Raw genomic sequence first — 24,624 nt, 5'->3', positions numbered from 1 at the left:
GAGCCATGGGTAACTCCATGTGCACTCTCTGTTTGATGGTTTTGTCCCTGGGAGCTCTGGGAGTACTGGGTGGTTCATATTGTTGTTCCTCCTGTGGTGCTCAAACCCCTTCAGCTCCTTGGGTCCTTTCTCTAGCTCCCTCACTGGGGACCCTGTGCTTTGTTCAATGGCTGGCTGAGAGCATCCCCCTATATATTTCTCATGCACTAGAAGATTCTCTCAGGTGACAGCTATATCCGGCTCCATTCAGCAAGTACTTTTGGGCATCGATAATAGTGTGTCTGAGTTTTACTGTATATGGGATGGATCACTAGGTGGAGTAGTCTCTGGATAGTCTTTCCATCAGTCTCTGCTCCATAGTTTCTATCTCCTTCTGTGGGTATTTTGTTCCTCCTTCTAAGAAGGACCAGAGAATCCAAAGTTCACTCTTCCTTCTTCTTGGGCATTATTTGATATTTGAATTATGTCTTGGATATTCCAAGCTTCTAGGCTAATATCTACTTATCAGTGAGTGCATACCATGTGTGTTCTTTTGTGATTGGGTTACCTCACTTAGGATGATATTTTTCAGTTCCAACTATTTACCTAAGAATTTCATGGGTTCATTGTTTTTAATAGCTGAGTAGTATTCCATTGTGTAAATATACCACATTTTCTGTATCCATTCCTCTGTTGAGGGCCAACTGGGTTCTTTCCAGCTTCTGGCTATTATAAATAAGCCTGATATGAACATAGTGGAGCATGTGTCCTTATTGCATGCAAGGGAATCCTCTGGATATATGCCCAGGAGTGGTAAAGAAGGGTCCTACAGTAGAATCATGCCCAGTTTTCTGAGGAACTGCCAGACTGATTTCCAGAGTGGTTGTAGCAGCTTGCAATCCCACCAGCAGAGGAATCTACATCTTATTACAAATGTTCTTGATCATGTATGTTTGTTGCTGTTCCATTTATAATAAAAATAATAAACTGCCCTGATATCCTTCAACTAGTGTAGAGATAGTGAAAATGTGGTACACCTATGTACACTGGATTTTTATACATATGTTAAGAAAAATAAAATTATAAAATTTGCAGAAAATGGGTGAACTAGATACACTCATCACAAGTAAGTTAATATATACCCAGGAAACAAATGTTCAAGTTATCCATGTTTTAAGTTTTATACATGTATAATTTAATCATAATAAGATTAGAAAACTATTAACAGTCCAGCAGGGAAAGGGAGCACTTTCAAGAAAAGGGAAATAGAGTATACCTACTATGAAGACTATGAAGAGATTACGGGAAAGTAGAGTGGAGCAATTAAATGGGGAGTAGGATGGGAGGGCAGGGTAAGAGGTAAAATACAGGAAAAAAACACTTTAGCACCTTTTGAAAGTCACATGAAAGTAACTACTTTAGAGGTTTCCTAAAATATATACATATATGAAAGACATTTAAATGGAGTGTCCAAATAGTAGGGGAGGCAATGTTTCATTCAACTAGACATTTCTTGCTGCCAAGTAGCACTCTCGTTGCCAGCAATGGGTTGCATGTTGTTGAGTTGACCAAAGAGGTTTCATACACTACTCAAATATTACAGGCTATTATCAATACTATTGATTACCTGCCACAACTCGGGGTGGCAAGTCCTTGCTACTGAAGACAGTGCCATCCAATATTGAAATATTTAGCTTTGCCCAACTGGAAGCTTTACTCCTACTGACTAGAGATTATGGTGCTGTAGGAAACTTTCTACACTACCAGAGGAGAGAAGTAATCATCAAAGTAACCTATCTACAAAACCTGTGAAATTACATCAAGAACCAGACTATAGAATGTACTGTTGCAATAATTACCTAAATGCTATGGGAATAAACAACCACTGCTAGATTGGATTTAAAAGGCATTCTATGGATTAAACCTAAGGAAAAGACTGTTAATAAGATGAAGAACCTTAGACTACATAGGTCACGATTCTAGCTGAAATCCTACGAACATTATTACAATTATCAGTAACAAAATAACTCCTTATGAGCTATTGTTATACTCATAAATCAGTGTACTACTCAAATTCATAGATGCTTCTTCTGATAATAGAAGAGTTAATAGAGAAATCTACATCTGGATATTCCATAGAGCAGTTAAATGGAACATTTCTATGTGTGAAAAAGAAATAGTGTCTTCCAGAAACACCAGGACTAATACATGTGAACTCACAGAGATGTTGGAATCAAGTAGAAGACATGCACGTGTTCAAGCCACAGAAAAGCTTTGCAGTAAGAAGACAGACACAAATTCCCACCACTGCTCAAAAAGCTATTTGTAATTGATTCCTTTTGGAAAGGGGGAAATGTGGTTTGTTTGTTTGTTTGTTTGTTTGTTTTATAATAAGGTATAACTGGTTATATCAATCACATTCTAGGGTAGGCCATATGCCCAGGAATAGTCAGTCAACACAAAAATAGACTCTACTTTCATTTAGGAATATTTTGTTTGGGTTTCATGTTTTTCTATTACTAGCTCTTTGTCTATAGTTATTTTTAGTGCTTGAGAAAGACAGAATGTGAAATTGGGAGCATAGAGGAGTAGGGGCGTCTGGGAGGAGTTTGGGAAAGGGATAGAAAATACTAAAATATATTGTACAAAAAGGTATTGATATGTATTATAACCACAGCTATTCCTGAAAATGAAAATTAAATGTAAACATCTCATGTGGTTACCTTAATTTGGTTTGTAAATGGCTTAACTTCGTGACTATAACATGACAAAAAGTTAAAGGGACTTTGTAGCACTGTCCAGAAATAAAAGCAATTTGAAACATTAGGTGCAACCATGAGGTCTGTCTATGCTATCTCCTTAGCTTGTTTTCTTGCAGTAAACCCTTGAGGCTAAACTGGAGGAATACAATAGAATACAGAGTGGGTGATAGTGAAACTCACTCATAACATATGGTAGTGGAATTGAGGACTTCTTTATATTCTACTAAAACATTCTAGCAAACTGTCACAGAATAGAAGTCTTCCTTTAAAGCAAAATTAAAAAAATTAAAGTTGTGAGACTGTACATTAATGGCTGAGCCATCTCTCCAGTCAGCTACAAAATCCTTTATCTGAAATATACACTTGTGCATGTGGTATTAACCAACTAATATATGATTTGTGTTAAGGCCTAACCCATGGAATAGAATGCCTACTTAATATTTTTTGAGTGGCCAGCAATATGAGACTAGAAATGCCAAGAAATCAGGGAAAATCCAAAAACTAGTAGGTCTGCTAAAGGAAGATAGCAATAAAATAATACCGGATGACATTCTTCTATATTCATATATTTGTTCCCTGTTCAGCCATCATCAGAGAATCTTCCTCCAGTAGGAGATGAGAACAAATACAGAGACCAACAGCAAGAAAATATGCATAGAGTGATATACTTTGAAATAGTCAGTCCTAGAAGGGAATACTCTATCAAGTCTCTCCATTCAGGGATCAGAACTCCATGAAAGAAAATGCAGAGAAGATGTAAAAGCTAGAGGGAATACAGGATGCCAAGGAATCAAGGCCTTCTAGCAAGAACAAAGCTGATGTACATATAAACTTGTAAAGTCTATGGCTGTTGCCCAGTACCTGCATGCTTCTGCATCAGGCAGGGTTCTAGGGCTGAAAGAAATGGACACACGAATCCCCTCCTAATTCAGAAGCTATCTACAATTGATAGCCACTTGCAAATATTTTTCCCTTCCCTTACTCCCAGTACTTCTCCATCTCCATCTCATCTAGATGCATGCCTTACTGTCTCCCATTAGATAACCAGCATGTGCTCAAGGAATAATAATGCAATAAGATAAAACATAGGACTATCACTATGTGTGCTGCATCTATATTCATTTCATATGCTTTTTGTTTCCCTATTGTTCTTGCTTGGTTTTCATCTTCTTTTGATTTGTTTGTTTTTGTTTTATTTTATTGAACTTTATTATTATACCTCAGACACATGTTTGCTATCTAATGGGAGACAAAAGGTGTGGATCTGGGTGGTAGGGGAGATGGAGAGGAACTGGGAGGAGTAAGGGGAAGGGAAAACATAATAAAATATTGTATGGGAAAAAAAAAGCCCCATGTCAAAATCAAACCATGCCATACCAACCCAAAACAAACAAAATACCAGAAAACATCTCAAATAGCAATTCATTTACTTCTTTTCTATTTGTATTACTAACAGATAGAAGCCAAGTAAACAATTAGCCCTTCTTTCCTGGCTAAACTTCACAGAATCTGCTAAACCTCTTTTTGTGATAGACAACCTATAGGGACAAATACATACTTACAAATTGACTAGTTCTTATTTATTTTGGCCAAACAATAAAGGTGATTTAACTATATCTGTTCTCTAAAATTTTGTGAAGTATCAAAGTGAATCTTTGATATGATAGTGTTACATTTTAAAATGACACAGTTACTTCAAATACTTAACTCGACAAAATTCTCTGTGCAACCTCATCTTGGTACTTTCTAATTATAACTATAATGTTAACTGCAATCTCATAATACTTTCAGAATGAAGAAATCAGACATGAAATTGAGAAAGGAATGTGGTGAACATCCTGTAATTAAGAAATTTTGTTTAAAGTTCTATTTTATTCTGTATGAATTAGCTGTTATACTTAGGTTTTACTATACTTAGGTTTAGTATACTCTGTTATACTTAGGTTTTCCTTTCTACATATGTATAGCTTTGTAAAAACCTTACCAAACTCAGAAACACTACAGTCCTTTAAATGTGATTATTATGGAAAGCTCAATGGAAGTAAAATGATCAAAATCCAGTGCACTAGTATTGCTTATCCTCATATATACAATATCTATGAAAATTTGTTGTGGGACCTGGGGAAAAAGAGAAAAATCTTTGAGTGCTGTGACAGAACATGATTGGCAGAATAAATATTTGCAGCATATATGGGATTATACTAGAAATTTACCAAACAGCTCATCAGAGAGTTGAGAGGAATCCTACTGATAATAGTACATTATTGGTAATTTTGTTTTTGATCCAGGAAATGGAAACCAAATAAAAAATTTCACATTGTTGAATTTGTTTCTATTCTTGAATTGAGCCTTGCCCTGTTTGTATATTGAATTACTAGACTCACTTCCATCTTTGCTGTCCTAACTAAACAGTAGGGTCTAAAACAAGTTGCTGCTATTGTAATTGTTCTTAAGGCTTTTATGTGGGAAGAGTATTTTCTTTTTCTCCTCCCCCAACCCTTGTCTTCTTACCATTCCGACTGCACTGTAAACTCAAGGGAATGATCTTTAAAATATTTGTTGTTCTGTAGTATGACTTGATAAATCCCTTTAAATACGGAAGTAGCACAAGGCTTAAGTAATGCTGTGGACTATCTGTTAAGCATTTTCCTATTGAGACAATATAAGAAATTGTCACTGTAAGTTTCAAAATTTCTCCAGGGAGAGGCTGATTGGAGTATCTTCTCTGTTTCTTGGGTTGCTTTGTTGCAGTCTTTAAAGTCTTAAACAATTAATAAGGGATCTTTATTCTTTACATTCCTGTTTAGTTTATTATATTAGCTTTGTATTCATTGTGCTTTTTGTGCTACTTTTACTACAGAGTCAGATTTGAAGTTTTATGTATTTTGCCAAATAAAGTGAATGCTATTTCTATTAAATTCCCTTTATATTTAATCAAATTTCACTACTTCTAATTATTGGACTACACAATTATTTTTGCTAATGCAATGTAAATGTAAAAATAAAAATGCTTTATATAACAAGGTTTTATCATCTAAGTTATATATTCCTTTCAAAGAGATGAATTCTAACATACCAGACTTGCTACTTTGAGCATTATTTGCTTATTCTCATTAAAACTTCACATTACATACTAATGGCCTAATAAATGTTAAACAGGAAGTATTTTGGATGTAAGATAGCTAATTATTATCCAAGAGACTTGTAATTTAATAATATAGTTAAACTTTATAGTAGGAAACAGACCCTATCTATTCTCTTATGGTATATCTCATTTTTTATATTATTAGCATCTACTTCATTCACAGAACACCCTTATAGAAGCAGTGGGATGAGGGAGGGGGTAGGGAGTTTCCTGAGTGGAAATAAGGAAATAGGATAACACTTGAAATGTAAATAAAATATCCAATAATAGAAAAGAAAAAAGTATGTTTTTTTCTTAAGTGAGCTAGAGAACTATTTACTTTACTTTAAAAAGTTTCTTTTACTTTTTTATTAACAAGAATAAAGTAAGCTTATTCATTAACAAGTATATAATTTAGAATAATAACATACAGCCAACAGCAAAAAATAAAACAAAAACACAAGTTCTCAGTGTTTTCAAATCCTGGTGTTAATTTTTGGTATTCAGGGACCACAAATCTATATTCATAGATATTAGAGAATTTTCAAAATTATAATACTGCAATATGATAAATGGGCAGTTGGCTTATGTGACATCTGTATTTTTTAATTAATTTTCATTAACTACTCCTCTAAGATGTAATTGTAAGTACTACTAAAGTATGGCTACTTAGGAACCAATAGAAATAGGTACAGAAAAGGGTGAGAGGCACATTTATTACAATAACATTTGAAAATAAACAATGGGTCAGTAATTATAACCAATAAGAACAGGCTAATAAAATGAGCATTACTAGAGAATTGATGATTCATTTCTGGATGTTTCATAAACATGATCATTGGCATTTATCTCTTCCAATGTAAATTATAATGCTATATGAAGTATTATATCTATTTATTGATTTGGAAAACATCTGTGCTTATTCTGGTTTCAGAACACACACATAGGTAATGCTTCTTGTTTAAAATGTCAGCAATTCCCTTTGTTACATTAATGTTAGATGACTAAAAATATTTTGGTTCAGATTTTTCTCACTTCTAGTTTATTTTCCTTAGGAAGGTTTTAAAAAATTGATACGCTCTTTAGTGAAATTATCTAAAGTGAATACAAGAACCATAAATATTCAGTGGCTAAAATATCCACTTATCATTGGAAGTTAAAGATTTTATAAAAATGAATATGTGTATCAATATTTCTTCCAAAAATCAAAGTAGTAGACAGCAATGCAAATGAATTTTAAACTGATAGGCAATATGTATATTTGAAACTATTAAGAAATATTCACTATGTCTCTATTGTCTATGATATACTCAGTGATTAAAATGTGATTTTGTCTAATGAGAAACTGTGATATTATAAGTTTTATACTCCTGCAATCAGTACACATTCAATTATAATCAGGAGTAATTTCATCTGGAGAAGCATATTCCATGTTGTTTTTAGAACTTAATTTCACCATGATTGTCTTTAGAATATTATCTTATTGATATAAAATAGGACATATTAGAGATGGCGAATTGAATTGAGAACATTCTAATTGTTGTGAAAGAATACAAATTAAGAAACAGCAAATACTCACTTTTCATAATTGTGTGATCTACTAATGTTGACTTAGAAAAATCTATTTAACTTGGGGACCACATTATTTAATTATCCGAAAAGAGACTAGAGGTACAAAGACTTTAAAATCAAGCAAAGGATTACATTTCTAAAATGTTTTGAATTACTACAGTACATTTAAATTATGTGTTAAAATTGTTTATATTCACTGAAACACTTTAAGAATCCATATGCTACTATACAGTTTGCTTTAAGTAACAAAATTTAATCTCCATTCTTCTGCAAAGGTAACATTGTAGTTTATTCCTAATTCTTCCCTTTGAAATCAGTTTCTATCTAATAATGCAGTGTAAAGTTACTAATTCAGGACTTATTCCCTAGAAAACCACATTATTTTTTTTGCATTGCTAGAAAGAAGGTACCAATATATATCCAGACCATCATTTCACAGAGAAATATTAGTTGACAGTGTGAATAAGAACTCTATAATAAAATCTTTCCATTAAAAGCATGAGAACCAAACAAAAATGAATAGCTTTCCCCACCCCTTCCTCTCTCTCCTTCTGTGTGTGTGTGTGTGTGTGTATACATAGAATATAGTAAATGTTGAAATATCATGCCTTTTGGGTATGCCAGCTCAATACCAATAGCTAACCATTCCCATTGCTATAAACAACTACACTTCACAATGGACTAGCTGACAACTTTTGAGTATTGTTAAAACATGTTTTCAAACTCTTTTGTTTACAGCAAAGTTACTGAATTTTTAGGATCCTGATAACTTTGAGTTGTCATTGCTAATTGAAACATCATTGTCTAAATCTATGATTTTTTAACCATAAATTATCATATGTTATATGTTATTAATCCTTAGATATTCTTAGAATAAGTTTATGTAAGGAAAGGTTGGGAAACAAAACAGTGAGGCATTTGTGGCTGTGCCAGATACATTTTAGCATTTGGATTTTTAAATCAAAATATCCAAGCATTTTTGTGTGTTTTTAAAACATACACCATGCATATTACCACAGATATAGTAAACATGTTTGCACTTTGTATACGAACACAGACCATCATACCCAGAAGTTTGCATTTATTTTAAAGGAGTTTTAGACTCATGAGATATTAAAAGACATATTTTACACATTTTGATGTAACAATAGCTTCTACATCTAAAACTAGTTTATTAAAACAGGCTTTATGCCAAGATATAAGCAATGACATTTTTAAGTCCTATTTTTACATTACTATGATTTATTTGTATTTTATTTCAAAACCTCTCTTCTCTCACTGTTTTTGCTGAGCACTTTACTAGAAGATGCACTTGTATTTTAAGATACTTAGTACACTTCAGTCACAGGGTGATTAAAGTTGCAGGTTTGCTTCATTGGAGTCTGCCTACAAATACTACACAGCTGGTACTTATTCTATCAGAAAGAATATTAGAATAAATTTCATATTTTTTAGTTTATGCTTCTCCTTATGCTTATGTATTTCCATGTATATTCTATATTGCAGAAGAGTTTGGGGAGAAAATGAAAGTCCACAGTGAATTTGTCTTTACATAAATATTTTTGTTAAAAAAAATCAACTACACACTAAAACAGTTTAGATTTCTGTCCATGAGGCACAGGCTGTGGGAGCTGAGTATCGAGTTGCCTCGCTAGCACAATCCCACCATGGTTACAGGATATCTGGGACGTCACCTCTGTGTCCTGGGGACATAGATGTGATCATAAAATCACCACTATAAACAGGACAATGCAATTTTTAGTTTTTCATTTAATCTGAGGATCTTTGAACTTCATTCAATGTGATTATGTAGCACTGAACATGTAGCACTGATCTGCACAGAAAAATGCTGTACAGCTGTTAAGGACTCTTCTGTGAAACAGGGGCAGTGACCTGGCACTTGCCTCACATTTGTGACTCAGAAGCTTGAATTCTTTCATTGGACTTGAATATCTGCTCAACTGTAATTGCTTTGGACACCCTATCACTGTATGAAGGATACCTCCTTTTAATTTTCTTTAATACCACTTATAACCACTTAAATTTTATATATGAATTCACAATACATATGTTCTTAAAATACATTTTTCCTTTAGATTTCATTCTATTCCTAGCACCTAGCCGAGTTCCTGAACACACTGAATATTCAATATCTGTGGATTTACTTATTGACAAATGTTGTCATTAATATGGTTCTGCTTTCCTGTTCTATATTGACATTTACAGTGACAGCCACAGTTTTCAAAGCAAATTTTATTTAACACATAGTGATCAGTGAAACAGAATGTTGAACATCACCTCACACTCCCAAACTAGAAAGGATTGCAAATTAATGTATCTGTGTAGCTCTCAGTTATTCCACACCTTACAAGTTCAATAGACAGAACAGCAGCATGGTCCCCATTCCTTATGATGCCATTAGACAGCTCTTTAACTGGCAGCTTAATGTATATGCAGGTACTGCAAACACGTCATGTTCATTTCATTTAAGAACTGATGTTTATTATAGTGGAAATTCTTTTTGTCACCATGATTTCCATCTAAATACTAATACAATTGTTTATTTAGGAGTCATCAGCTATGGCTATAGGCAAATATTTTACATTATTTATCATACCTATTATATAGTTAAATATTAGTATTATCATAAAAATATTAAGATATTTATTATTGGAAGTTTATGGTTGAAACAAAGAAGAAAAAATCTTTTCTTAAACAAGGTAGTTACACAAAAGCAAAGATGCAGTGACAGATGACTATCATGAAAATTAAGTGACAGAAGAATTTAGAACTCTGATGGTAGGAATATTCATATATGCATTTTCATAGTGCTCAGACACGTGACACCTGTTCCTAAGTATACTACATACTTGTGAATGAAACTTGAACATTTATATTTGAAATTTGAATTATTACACAAAATATTAATAAATTTTTTTCACAGCAACTTTAATATCTTCGGAAAATCTATTTGACTTATTTTTTATGCTGAATACATGAGTCCATTATGGATTCAACCTTTATAATATATACAGAAAGTGCAATGTCTTTGCCTTCTTTGCTGAGTTATCAGAGGTCACCCACACTACTATCATGATTTCTCCATATGGATTGCTGATTTTCTTTTATTTTAGTCAAAAGAATTGTATCAAGGATGTGGCACACTGGTGTCAATTTAACACAATCTTTTCCTTCAATCTTGCTGAAGAAGAGAAAATTAAAGTAGCAAGAAATTCCTAATCTATTCATTAAACTCACTTGGAACAAAACATGGAAATTTATAATAGTTAATAAGAGGATAATAAGACATGATATTTAATTTAATAAGCCCTTCAATTTAGACCTCCCCTTCTGAATTCATAGTCTTGGCACACATAAATATTTCCTGTGTTTAAGAAAATGCTAACTTCCCTATGAAATGTTAATTATCAGAAAATTTCTTAGGAATATAAGGAATTACAAAATCATAAGTAAAGTCATCTGGTGATACTTTAGGCTGAATATTTGCTATAATTTTCTTCTAGCATTTAACTTATTTCACTCTTTTCTGTTCTATTTAGTTTTAGTCCCAGATACTCAAAGGATTTTTTTAGGAAATGAGAGTGGGTTTTTAAAGTCTGTGTATAGCTGAGTTAAATATTTACATTAGCCTTCAAATTGTCCATTAAAAAGTAGTATGAGGAGAATTCTCAGGAAAATTCTTTTAAATGAAAACTCTGACTTTATATTATTCTGAATGTCTTTTAGTTGCACTAAATTGAGTTTTCAATCTTAATAGTTGTATGGTTTTCTCTAGGTAAAGAAAAAAAACACACATTCACAAAGAAACATGAAATCTTTAAAGTTCTATATTACAGTTGATGTAATATTGTACTAAAAGTAATTTCAGAAATTCTTTACATATTTACATTTCAAAAAGACCAAGTTCCTCTAAAGCTGCTATTTCGCATATGTGATTTGTCTCTATCCTAATGTTAATATAGTACCTTTTCTTTTTATATTAGAAAACTCATGGAAACAAATAGCATTTCCTAAATATACAAACCAAATTTACACTATGAGAAAAATATCCCAATCCTTAACAGTAACACATTGTGAAGCATCTAGACTTCCAAAGTTAGTATAGTTTCATGATAGGTTATTATATGATTTTCTATACATCAAAACAGGTTCTTTTTTATATAGCACTTTTAAATGTTAATTTCAATTCAAAAATCCATTATGGCTTAACCAAATTAATGATATAAAATTTCTACTGGCAACTAAAAAACTAAAGAATGCACTAGGTTTTCCTGTATTTGAAAATACTAGAGAACAGAAAAAATATTTTTTCCACTCAAAACTTACTGATGAATACGTTTTAGAATAAAGTCATGTCTCTACCCAAAGTATATATTTTCCTTTCTTAGCTTAATTTTGTTGCCTTAAATTGCTTGGCATTTCCTATTTTAATACTCACTGAGGTGTGCAAATTATTACTTGCCCAATGAACACTTTTGTTTACAAACTAGCTGTGAAAGTAATACCACTTGAAATGATTGTCAAATGACAAGGAATTTTATATATTCTCACTAAAAACAAAAAACGAAACAAAGAATTTCAAAACTATTGCTATGTCCTAAGCATAAGCAAGGATATGTTCAACACTCAGAACTTGTATTTATTTTTGTCAAAGTTAATCCTGTCCACAAAATAAAAAAGAGTTCTGATTTAATGTGCTTGTCAAAACAACCACCACTGTTGGAGCATCTAAGCTGTTGAAGTCTCTACAGAGGTTAGTAATTAAAAAAGAAACTGCCTCTTAAAATTCAAAGAACTCTGAATGGCTAAGGAACATAATAAAAAGTAAATCTACTGGGAAAAATAGCTTCCCATTAATTATCAAAACATATTGTGATTACAATGTTCTTTCTTAGACTTAGAAGCGAGGGTTTCTTCAAGACCCTGATTGGCTGCATACAAACTCAGATTATTCTAACACTTCCTATTTAGCATGAAATGAGAGTTTTATAGACTAAGTTAATCTAGGCTAAAGCTTTCACTTACATAACCAAAAACTCCTACCGTGCTCTAGTATCTTCTATATTGTCATCACCCATCATCTCCAAATCTCGTGAGCGCCTCTCACAAGCCTCTTTGAGCAAATTTCCTTCTGGAACGGCTTTAGGAGTGTCTTCATTTGCTTGAAGATGTACTATCACGTTTTGTTGGTGCCAGTTCTGAAGGACTCTTTGATGGGTAGGCGCTGGTCCTGGCACTGGCGTCAGTATATCGTGGTGGACAGGACTATTGCTTTTCTTCAGTCCGTTTCTGTCCCGTGAGTGGTTCTTCAACCTGCCCTGCACCGGGGTCCCTCTATGCTCATATCCTTCCTGCTGAAGGCAGCTTCCAGTGTTAGGCGATCCTTGAGAAGGATGACTAAACCATCTCCAGCGCAGCCTCAGGATCTGTTTCACATCAAACTCTTTCTTGCCGGACACTGACATTGTTGCCCGAGAAAAGACAAAAGCCTTCTCTAACAGAAAGGAAATGGAGCCTTTGTTATCTCTTGTTTCTCTCTGCCTCTTGTGTAGAACTAACAAAAGCACAAGTGCTGAGAGAGCGAGCAGTTTTTCTTGCTTTCTCTCCCCTCCCCCTCTGCCTGTGATACACAGTGAAATACTTCCAGCTTAGCTGAAGCCAGAAAGCTGCTGCTAACAGTGTAGGTGGGAACCCATACTGACAGGATGATGAGGTCAGATCTTAAACAAGTAAATCAGCTTAGCACAGGAAAGCAGCTACCACAAACACACTCCAGCTGCTAGATTTGCAAACTCACAGCCCTTGCGCCTGAACTCTTAAATATCTAACCCTGCTTCTTTGATACCAAAATGCATAGCTGTCACTTAAACCCAGGCATTTGAGTAAAAGCAAGCTGTTTAAAGTCACTTCTACATCCCCTTCCCCCCACTCTGCCCACTCTCATACTCACTCCTCTATAGCCCACTTCTAAAACTGTGCCAATTTGTCCCAGGAGAATTTGTCATAGTGAATTCGTTATGATCTATTTTGAGATTCTTCTTATGGAAAATTTGAATGTAGCTCATTAAGGAAAAGCATCCTCAGTCCCCTTATGGAGATCTGCAGTTATTATATGCAAAGCTCTTCTGAAAATGTAAATGCCTCTATGTAAACATTCTACTTGAAAATAGAAGCTATAAAAATCATAAAATCATGCCGCTTAGACATGACTATACCCTCATACTCCCTCCACACACATGCTTACACACGCGTAACTGTGCATGCGCACTTGTATGCGTGCGCGCGCGCGCACACACACACACACAGAAACACACACACACATACCACACGTGCATGTGCATGCATGCATGCATACATACACCCCACCCACACACACACACACACTCATCCCACTAGGTGCTGTCTGGATAGTAACTAACTTAAGCTAACATGGAAAGATAAACAGTGCTTTTCTAAGTTATATTGAAAGAGATGTCTTCTATCATTGATGATAGCTTGAAAATGAACACATCATTTTGATCATTCTGGCCTCTAGCCTATATAAACACCTCTTTATCATACCTTGTACTTTCACAGGAGTATTTCTTTGTTCAGGAGTCATTATAAAAGGATATAGGAGGACATGTTTTAAATTAACTCAAAGGCACCACATTGCTAGTAGTATCCAAAATTCTTTATCTGGTTCAGAATGACTATTTCATGCCAAGGCAAATATTTCTTTTTGCTGTTGTTGTTGTTGTTGTTGTTGTTGTTGTTGAGAAAGGGTTTCTCTGTATAGCTCTGGCTGTCCTGTAACTCACTCTGTAGACCAGGCTGGCCTTGAACTCAGAAATCCGCCTGCCTCTGCTTCCCAAGTGCTGGGATAACAGGTGTGTGCCACCACTAGGTGCAAATATTTCTAACACAAACTAACATACACCAATAGTAAAATGCCAATGTTATTACATAATTTATTTCTCAAGTGTGCCCAAATCTTGTGTCTTACCCTTATATTAATAAAGGGGAATTTATCTTAGCACATCCTTGAAATCAATGTTAAATTTGTAACCTTTCGTTTTGTAGTTACGTTATGTGACCTTGGAAAATACACTTCTTTGTATCTCGGTTTATTCACATATAATACGAAGAAGCGCCTAGATCTCTTAAGTATCTACAAACACCAATGTAAAATGGCTTTACTTCTTTAAATTCTTTAACAAAGAATTTAGAGAAGAAAATTCACTTGTCTAAGTTTGGGGATTATCTCCAGTTATGTATAATGCAAATTGCATCTTCCTTTTTCCATCTTGCTTTTGTAAGACATGGGTGTTATTTTAAACACTAAGTTGACTGAGCTATAAAGTGCCCAAATATATGACTAGACTTTCCTTTGGCTGTTTCTGTGGGAGTGTCAGCGAAAGTTTAATATTTACTTTAACAGTGAGTAAAATAGATTGGCATAATTCAATGTGATATAGTCAATCCGTTGAATGCATGAATCCTTCTATAGATTTCAACTAATGGTGGATCTTCCTGGACTCAAGCTTTAAATCATTCAGACATGAAGTACACCATCATATCTTGTGCATTCCCAGCTTCCTTGCTGCATGTCTGAGCACTTTACCCTCTGTAATCTTATACTTTATTCCCTTGCTTTTATAATCACTCTCTCCTCTCTACTACTAAATACCCTATTTAGTTATATTCTCTAGAGAACCCTGGGCAATTCAGAAGGTTTGTTCTACATTCAAAAGTCATTAAATACATACTGATAAGATATAGAGCTTATTTTTGAGTAATGGAAAATTTGTTCTCACATCCAAATTTCGAATCTATTTTCTTATAGATTATTTTGTTCTTATGTTCACACCTATAATCACCTGTCTGACAGTTTTATGGTCAGTAGTTATCATTCAAACTTTAAACAACTAAATAAAACCTCAAAATAGATCTTTTGATAAGGTCAATATGCACTGACAATTAAATCTGGAATCCTTTCTTATGATTTATTTACATAGGATTCTAAGTAAATACCTAGGATTTAGGGCATATCCTTTAGATCATATTTGTATATTGGTACACAAAGATAAAGCTAATTTTTTATAGTTAATGAAGAACTATAAGGGATGTGCTGCACATGACACATGACGAGAATAAAAAGTACTAAATCCAATCAACTTAGATCCATAACAATGATAAGGTTTGAATGTAGGCTTTCCCACCAGAGATCATATGTCGTAAGCTTCTTCTACTAATGTAGCCATGGCGAATGATAGTGGGACCTTGAAGCTATGGGAACTATGGGAACGAAGTACTTAGAAAACCTATTATTAGAAACAATTAACATAGTTATCATAGGATCCAACAGTTTACCAGGCAGAAAAACTCAAAAGGTCAGAACTAATTCTTGACTCATTCTCTGACTTCCTGCCTCATTATGTGATTTTTCTCCTTTCTTGCATGTGCTCCTACTACTATGACAGCATTAAGCATAAGATTCTTCCTACCTAGAAGTAAGTTGCCAAAGGTTTCTTGCTACTCTAAATAAAAATTCACAATAATTTAGTTAAACTAAATTCCAAGATAACATCACATCGTTTCCAGGTACATATTACAGAGTTATACAATTTCTGAGATATTCTATAGCAAATAAAGTATACAACTGCAGAAAATTAATTATGTGGTCATTTATTTAAAACAACTAATTACTAATTATATACATTATATTACACCAGTTTTAAAAAGGTTTTATACCCAAGACTCAGGAAAAAATGAAGAGGAGGGGACACAAAGATTTTAAGTGTTAGAGGACTAGGAAGTCAGTTGTGAGACTGTCTTCTAGAAAGGTGCTTTAATCTAGACATGAACAGTGTCAATATCAAATCAATACACATACTAATGCAGATAAGTAAAATCTCATGGAGTCCTACCCTCTAGGAAAGAAAAAAAAAAAAAAACTACAGGCCACTAATGACTGCTGAGAGTAAGAAATTAGTCTAGCCCAGAGATATTCGCCCTTAATGTTTATCTAATACAAAGTAGTAATAATCACAGGAAAAAAAGGTTATAAATTTGAGAAGGAGATGTGAGGCATGTAAAATACTGGAAAGAGGGGACATGGTTAAGGGATGAAGGGAAATGGGTGAAATAATATAATTGTATTTTAACTTAAATATATTAAATAAATAAAATAAATGTCAAGGAGAATTGTCAGGAAAGGAAATTTTATATATATATTGGTAGAGTGAAAATCAGTTCAGTCATTATAGATAACAGAATGGAAGCTTCTGAAAATAATAAAAATAAAAATATCTTATAAACAAACACTCTTACTATTGAGTATATGCAAAATAGAATTGGTATATTGAACAAATGTACTACTACATTCATTGAAACATTACTCACAGTAATAAAAATATAGAAACAGTTTAAATGTTCATCTGCATTAAAAATTTTATGTTACTACCCAATGGAATGCTCTTTGGATTTTGAAGAAACAAATTAAGTCACTTATGACAACATGACTAATCTAGAGAACGTAATGTTAAGAGGGGAAAACAAGGTACAGAGAAAAACAATATTAGCTCATCAATATATGGAATCAAAAGGGAACTGAATTCACACAAGTAGAAAATGGATGATTATCAGGCCTGGGATAGAGTTTTAATTGATAAAGGGGAAACACTAGTCAAGAGTACAGAGTTTCTGTCAGATATTAGAAGTAAATTCTATTGCTCGTTTGCACAGCATGAAGACTGTAATTAGTAATGACTTATTGAGTACTACAAAATATTTGAGGAACAATTTTAATGTTCTTACCATAAGGAAATTATAAGGATTTGAGGTCAAATTAGGCTATTTAGCCTGATTTGGACATTTTATAATGTAGGCCTAGTCTTGTGGAAGAGTTATGTGAAGGTTAGAGGGATCCAAAGAGGGTAGGGATTCCACAGGAAGACTAACTCACCTAGAGTCAACTCACCTAGACCCTTGGAAGAAGCTCCTAGAGACTGAACCACCAATAGAAGAGCAAGCATAAGCTGGATTTACTGCCTCCCACACACATACAGACATATGTATCAGATGTGCAGCTTTGGGGATTTTTGGTGGTGGTGGTGGTGGGGTTTTTTTGGGATTTTTTTTTGTTTGTTTGTTTGTTTTTTGAGACAGGGTTTTTCTGTATAGCCCTGGCTGTCTTGAAACTCACTCTGTAGACCAGGCTGGCCTCGAACTCAGAAATCTGCCTGCCTCTTCCTCCCAGTGTGCTGGGATTACAGGCATGTGCCACCACCGCCATACTTCAGATGTGCAGCTTGATCTACATGTGTGTCCTCCAACACCTGGAACAGCTATTGTCCCTAACTCTGTTACATGCCTGTAGATCCTGTTCCCTGAACCAAGCTGCCTTGTCTCACCTCAGAGGGAGAAGATCTGTCTGTCCTACAGTAACGTGTTGCTACAAGGTGCCCAGTAGCAGTCTCCTCCTTCTTAAAGGATAAGTCAAGGGTGGAATCGTGGAAGGAGCTGTGTAAGGGGGGGGGGGGCAGGGAGGAAAGGGAGAGATAAGATTGGGATATAAAGTGAATGAATGACTGAATAAATAAATGAAAACAAATCCCCTCTTATAACTTAATATGTATGTAATAATTAAAATAAGTAAATTCATGTACCACTATGTAGAAAAATGGCTGTCAGAATGGGGAAGAAATAGAAATAGAAAAATTAGTTATTGAGATTCAGAGGTTAGAAAATGCTGTTTTTAAGTTAAAATTTTCATACACTATATTTTGACTTTGTTTTACCCTCAATCAACTCCTCTCAAATCATATCTACATCACTACCACCCACTCAACTCATGTTTAACCCATACAATTTCATATTCTCCCATTTAGTGAAAACGGGGATGCTCAATAATTGATATTGAATGAAAATAAGATGTAGGAAAGAGTAGATTCATGCCATCATCCAAATTAGACACAGTAGAACACAGCTGACTTATTATGTGATATAGTTCATATGCTACAATTCTGACATTATTTAAAACTATATTGTTTTGTAGGAAAGAGCATTGAGCTCATGGTTACAAAATTTCTATTTTATACTGCTTATAAATCATGTCATTTTAGGTAAAGAGTAACATGTATGCATATTCCATGAGTCATTCTTTATACTAATTACCTATCAAATTGAAAGAAATTCCCATGAGCATTACATAACTAGCATTTCCAGTGGTCTTGGAGATATGAAATGTGAAAATACATGAAAATGCATACAAATATCAGTTTTTACTGTAAGCATTCCAGGTAATTGGAAATCCCAATGAATATCAAGGCTGAGTGAACATACTTATATTGATGCTAATAACAACCCAAGAGCTAAATTCACAATTTTATTTCTTTGAAACATGATTAGTGCTCACTTGGTCATGCAGAAATGATGAGCTCCATCAAAGACATACAGTGTATATTTGAGATTTTCTGAGTAAAATTACATTTAAAAATAACTTCCTAGGATTTTGAGTACAATCACATATAGCAATATCTCTGGAAAAAATAATAAATAATGACATACAATGAAATAATCATTTTACCTAAAGGGAAATAATTGAAGTGATACTATTCTTAGCTTCCTTGTCAATTCCATATTTAAGAAAAATGATTTAAAATATTATCTCATGCCTCTGAATTTCTTTATAAAATAAAGCAAAGAATTGTGCAATTTTTTCTAGTGTATAAAATGTGTTGAAGAAGGGTGAGTTAAGTGATAAAGTGTTGATAAATATCTAGATATAAGCAATATAGAAAATGCCATTTTTATAACTATTATAATGTATCTGGATGCATCTTTTTGTCTAACAACTGACACGACAAAACATATTAAAGTCATTAATTCTCAGTCCTAAATAAATTAATACATAATGGAATAGGCAGACTCACTGGGATTGTTAAAACTGTGGTAAGTGTTATATTTAAAAGAAACTGCAGTTCTTTTATTGAAAGGTAAATAAAACACCCTTCAAAGAGCTAACTTAATATTACCATTTTTCTCTTGTGACTACATGTGTATAGCTCCCAGTTTAGCATGATCAAAACAATATAACAATAAAAATCTTTAAACGTGTGCTGCCATTAATGCTACCATAGGAAAAAAATCATGAAGAGCAGAAATGGGACAATGCCTGTTTTTCAAAATATTTATCAATGTTTACAGTTTTATATTAAAAATATATTTCACCAGATCATTTAATTAAATTTGCTCAATGTAATTACATTATTCCAAAAAGTCTTTCTCTCTAATTCTGACTATATCTCTCTGTTTGCCTGTTTTTCTCTTTTTCTATGTATGTATGTGGTGAATCTATGTGTGCAAATATATGTATATGTTACATATACAATATGTATCTATTAATACATTATTAATCATATATATGATATCTATACATTATGTGTATTTTAGGAATTTGTACTATTTATAATTAAATAAAATATGTCTAATAAATATTCAATTTGTAAATGTACTTTTTGAGATTATAATATAATTATAACAGTCTCCCTTCTCTTTTCTCCCTCCAAATCCTCCAACATACCACTCACAATGCTCCTGCCAAGTCATAGCCTCCTTTTCATTAATTATTATTGCATTCATATATTACATATATGCATCATATTTAAATATAATAATAATATAATTATTATTATATGTAAGGTGTTATAGGATATATGGTTTCAAGGCTGATCAGTTGGTAATGGACAATCAATTGGTGTCTTCAGCTCTGGAGAATTCTTCTTCCCTTACACAGAGCTTTCCTCAAGTTGCCTATTATTTGTGTGGGGTTCAGGTCTTTGGAACATCTCTTGGTACCATCTTTGTTCAGCTCATGATTGGGCAGTCATGTTGGTAAGGTTATGGGTATGGCTTCTGATACTTTTAGGAGATACAACCTCACAGCAAAGTTCCTGATCCTTTGACTCTTTCTGTCCTCTCTTTCACAGTGTTCCCTGAGCCTTAGATTGTTTTGTAGATGTATCCAAAACACTCTGTTTTGATTAATTATCATTATCTATAGTGGTATCCCTGAAAGATTCAATGTAAAGAGAGGAATGTACACAGAAAACCTTAGGACTCAAACTTGAAAAGCTATTAGAAATATTAACAAAAATGCAAGAAAACATTGAACATTATTTCATAGCATCAAAATATCAACAATTGACTAAAATATGAAGTAGTCCAACAGGAAATCATTCTGAGTTACAGTGATATATTAGCAAAATAATTGTGGTACTCAGTGGCCAGGTAGGTGTTTTACCCCCAAATATAGAACCATGATACATTCACATATATATCTGTGAAGTGAAGATAAATATACAGAAGTTTATTTTGGAAGTGTTTATTTTGAAGATTTAAAACTAACTTTGATATGAGAGTTTGTGTCTAGTCTTATTGTAATTTGTTCTGCCAGGTTTGGTTGGCATCCCTGGGAACCTGTCCTTTTAAGATGGGAAATGGAGGAGTAGTGGATCTGAGAAAGAGGGGAGATGGGGAAAGGAAATGGGAGGAATGGAAGGGGGGAAAACTGCAGTTTGGATGCAATTTATGAGAGTAGAATAAACAAACATTAATGTCTTTATGTTGTTCTCTCATGCATGTCTGTGTACCATTTATATCCCTGACACCCATGACAGCCTTTTTTTTATTTGATATAATTTTTTGTTTACATTTCAAATGATTTTCCCTTTTCTAGCCCCCCAATCCCTGAAAGTCCCATAAGCCCCTTTCTCTTCCCCTGTCCTCCCACCCACCCCTTCCCACTTCCCCGTTCTGGTTTTGCCGAATACTGCTTCACTGAGTCTTTCCAGAACAAGGGGCCACTCCTCCTCTCTTCTTGTACCTCATTTGATGTGTGGATTATGTTTTGGGTATTCCAGTTTTCTAGGTTAATATCCACTTATTAGTGAATGCATACCATGATTCACCTTTTGAGTCTGGGTTACCTCACTTAGTATGATGTTCTCTAGCTCCATCCATTGACAGCCTTAAAAGGGCATTTCATAACCTGATGCTGGAGTTGGAAATATTTGTGAGCCACAACACTGGTACCAGAAACTGAGTATGGGACCACTAAAAGATCAACAAATGTTTTAAACCATTGTGCCACCTAGACAGCCTTGTGTAAATGTTTGTAATAGTGTGAAATTAGGGCTGAAGAGATGGCTCAGTGGTTATGAGCACTGGTAATTCTTACAGAGATCTTTTCTTGAATTCCCTGAAACCAAATGGTAGTTCACAATGATCTGTAATGGGATCTGATGCCCTCTTCTGGTGTTTCTGAAGACAGCAATAGTGTACTCATATACAGACAATAAAGAAAACTTTAAAAATGTGAAACTAGAATAAAAAACAAATTATTTGTATGTTTTTATATATTATTTTAAAATATAGCATATATACAGTCTTGTATTTCTATCATTTTATACATCTAGTTTAAATAAAATAAATCAGTAACTGTAGTACTATAAAGGGAAATAATAGAACAGGATTAGTTAAATGGTGTGGAGGAATGAGAGGGCAGCATAGTGGAAGGAATATTCGAAGGGATATATAACATTGAAGACATTTGGAAAAGTCATATGGATACCTATTCCTGTAGAAGCTTCCTAAAAATATATAAATCCACATATTAAAAGTGTTTCAATGAAGTTACAATGTAACAGAGAAATAACCCAATCAGACACCTCATGTTAGCAAATATAACACCCAATGACTGTAATGGGCTAATAAATAAATACAGGATTTAATAGCACAGTTTACAGGCTGTTGAAATGGAAACTTAAGGGTTCTTTGGAAAGTTGATTGGATGTGCTTTACAGGGGCAAACAGGCAAAGGAATGTTTTGTTAAAGTGGACACTAGTGTGAAAAGACTAAGGCCGACTCATGAAGGATTGTATTGCCGAGGCAGACACAGGAAAGAGGATGCTCTGCTAAAGGAAGTATGTGAAAGGACAGGTAATGTCTTTGCTAACAACACACATGTATTGGTCTGCTCTATATTGTGTAGTTGAGTTGCACTTTTCAAGACTCCATAGAGAGAAATGCACCAAAAAACTTGTTGCAGTGTGCTGCAGTTTCCTGCCCCTTCAGTGGAATCTGTCTGATTGCCAGAGTGCTGTCAGCTGAAACAGATTCATGTGCTGTGGCAAGACCCATAGAGAACATGTGATGTTTGGAGGGAGTATAATAAGGACTCCAAAGACAGTGACAGGGCTGAGCATGGCTTGTATATAGAGCTAGCTGGGAATCACTTGTGGGTTTCACAACTTTGCTGATCTTCATTTGATTACCTGAGAGAGGTATAGACGAGAACTTATGGCATTCCACCTGGTATCACGAGGAGGGTGAGCCCTGCTGTCTCTGCTAAGTAGTGCCATCACTGCAGTTTCATGGTTGCTAACTTGAACTAGACTGCTGGTATATCTAAAAAAATGTTTGTAAGTGGAATGAGCTGCAGCTACTGACCTAGGAACTGAACTGCCAATTTTCTGACAACACACAAGGGAGTTGCTCCAAAGACCCTTTCTAAGCAGGTGCGACCCCGCTCCACCTCTCACCCGCAGTGTCCTTTCTTTCTTACTACCTCTTGTGGGTAGTAGGCTAAAAGGGAGGTTAAAGAATTTAGGAGCCATCTTTAAAAATAAGGTTTGAAAAGGTTAGAGTTGCTGGCTGCTGTTTTCTGGCTAATCAATAATGGTCACCTTCTGATGGAAAGGTCAATAAATCAGTCCGTGAGGCTAGTCATCTCAACTGGACTTCTTCTGTCTAGATTGGAATCCTGACATAAGTTCTAATGCCAGTGAGGTCATGCCTCAGCAACAGGATAGATTACCTCACCACTGAGAGTGAGAAAAAGCAAACAAAGCTTAAACAGCTTCCTTCTTCCATGTCTTTATGTAGATTGCTATCAGAAGCTGTGGCTGAGATTTAGGGTAGGTCTTCTCACCTCAAATGATCCAGTCAAGAAAATCCTTCACAGATGTTCTCAACTGTTTGGCCTTTAGTTTGTTTTAGATATAATCAAGTTGACAACTAAGAGTACCATCCTGCAAAAGAGAAGCTTCTTCATGAAGAATCTGGAGATTAATAACGTGACACATAATTTTCAATGTGCAGAGAAAAAGAAACTTCAGACTATATGGGACATCTGTATCACACCTCATCCTTCCAAGGTTCAGGAATCATTACAGAGGATGAAGCATAAAAATTGGAATAATAAGTAGGAAACATTTGATGAAAATAAGGAAATAGTGTTTTCAGGACACAGAAAGGACTTACACATATGAACTCACAGCACGGAGAGAGTAGGAAGGAATAAAAAGTCATACACCTAGACAAGAAGCTATTGGCAATAGCTTCTGGGAGAGGGAAAATTAGTTTTGGGGGAAGGCCCCTAGTAGGATGACCATGGTCAAGCAGAAAGGCCACATATTCAAAAAGATGTAGATATGATAAATTGATCTTGATGTTTAAAAAAAGAGAGGATATACATTTGAGTAGGTGGATTTGGGAGGATTTATAGGATAGCCAAAAAGAATGCTGTGGAAGGCATTGCTTACCACTAACTATGGTAGGGAAAGGAGGCTAGGAGTCTTAGAAAGAAATACAGTGATATAGTGGGCAAAACTATGTCTTATTGAGTGTATTAAGCAAGACAGTCTAATATAAATATGTATTTATTTTTGTAAAAAATACAAAAAATATAGGCATATATTAGGGGTATATTTATTTTAAGACACAAAAAGGTTACATTTAGAATGTATACTGTTAATGCACATATATACAGAAAACATGCATTTATAGGAATGATATATATATATATATTAACAAAATTAATATCAACACTACTAAAGATCTTCATAGATGTAAACAGAATACAGCTAAAATATATGAGTAAAGGTATAACCCTATAAAATGCAAAACAATATTAAGAAGTAAAAATACAGAATACATGTGAAGAGAAACAAAGGTAGGAATACAGTGAGGTTAACGAATTGAATAAGAATGGGGCAGGAGTTGAGAAAAAGGAAGAGATAGTAGACCCATTAACCAAAATTCTCAACTACACATAGAGAACCAGAAAACCCAGGATATCCAAAACACTTCTCAACAATAAAAGTAATTCTGAAGGAATAACC

General features: G+C 34.2%; 1 protein-coding gene across 5 annotated transcripts in view; it reads right to left on the bottom strand.

The window, feature by feature from the left end:
- Klhl4 (kelch like family member 4) overlaps window positions 1–24,624 on the bottom strand; it is a 215,046-nt gene that overhangs the window by 53,909 nt on the left and 136,513 nt on the right. For 2 of the 5 annotated variants that reach the window (XM_052171477.1, XM_052171476.1), the window contains exon 1: window positions 12,502–13,116. The exons of 1 other annotated variant lie outside the window; for it this stretch is intronic. In XM_052171477.1, coding sequence (XP_052027437.1) covers window positions 12,502–12,923 — 422 coding nt within the window. In that variant the 5' untranslated portion in view covers window positions 12,924–13,116. Of the gene's footprint in view, window positions 1–12,501; window positions 13,117–24,624 lie in introns of those variants that run through there. 2 more of the 5 variants (XM_052171478.1, XM_052171479.1) reach the window with 1 other exon arrangement.

Source organism: Apodemus sylvaticus, chromosome X (genome assembly GCF_947179515.1).
Source record: "Apodemus sylvaticus chromosome X, mApoSyl1.1, whole genome shotgun sequence".
Lineage (NCBI taxonomy): Eukaryota > Metazoa > Chordata > Mammalia > Rodentia > Muridae > Apodemus > Apodemus sylvaticus.
The sequence above is the reverse complement of the archived record's forward strand: the minus strand, read 5'-3'. Positions and strand labels throughout refer to the sequence as shown.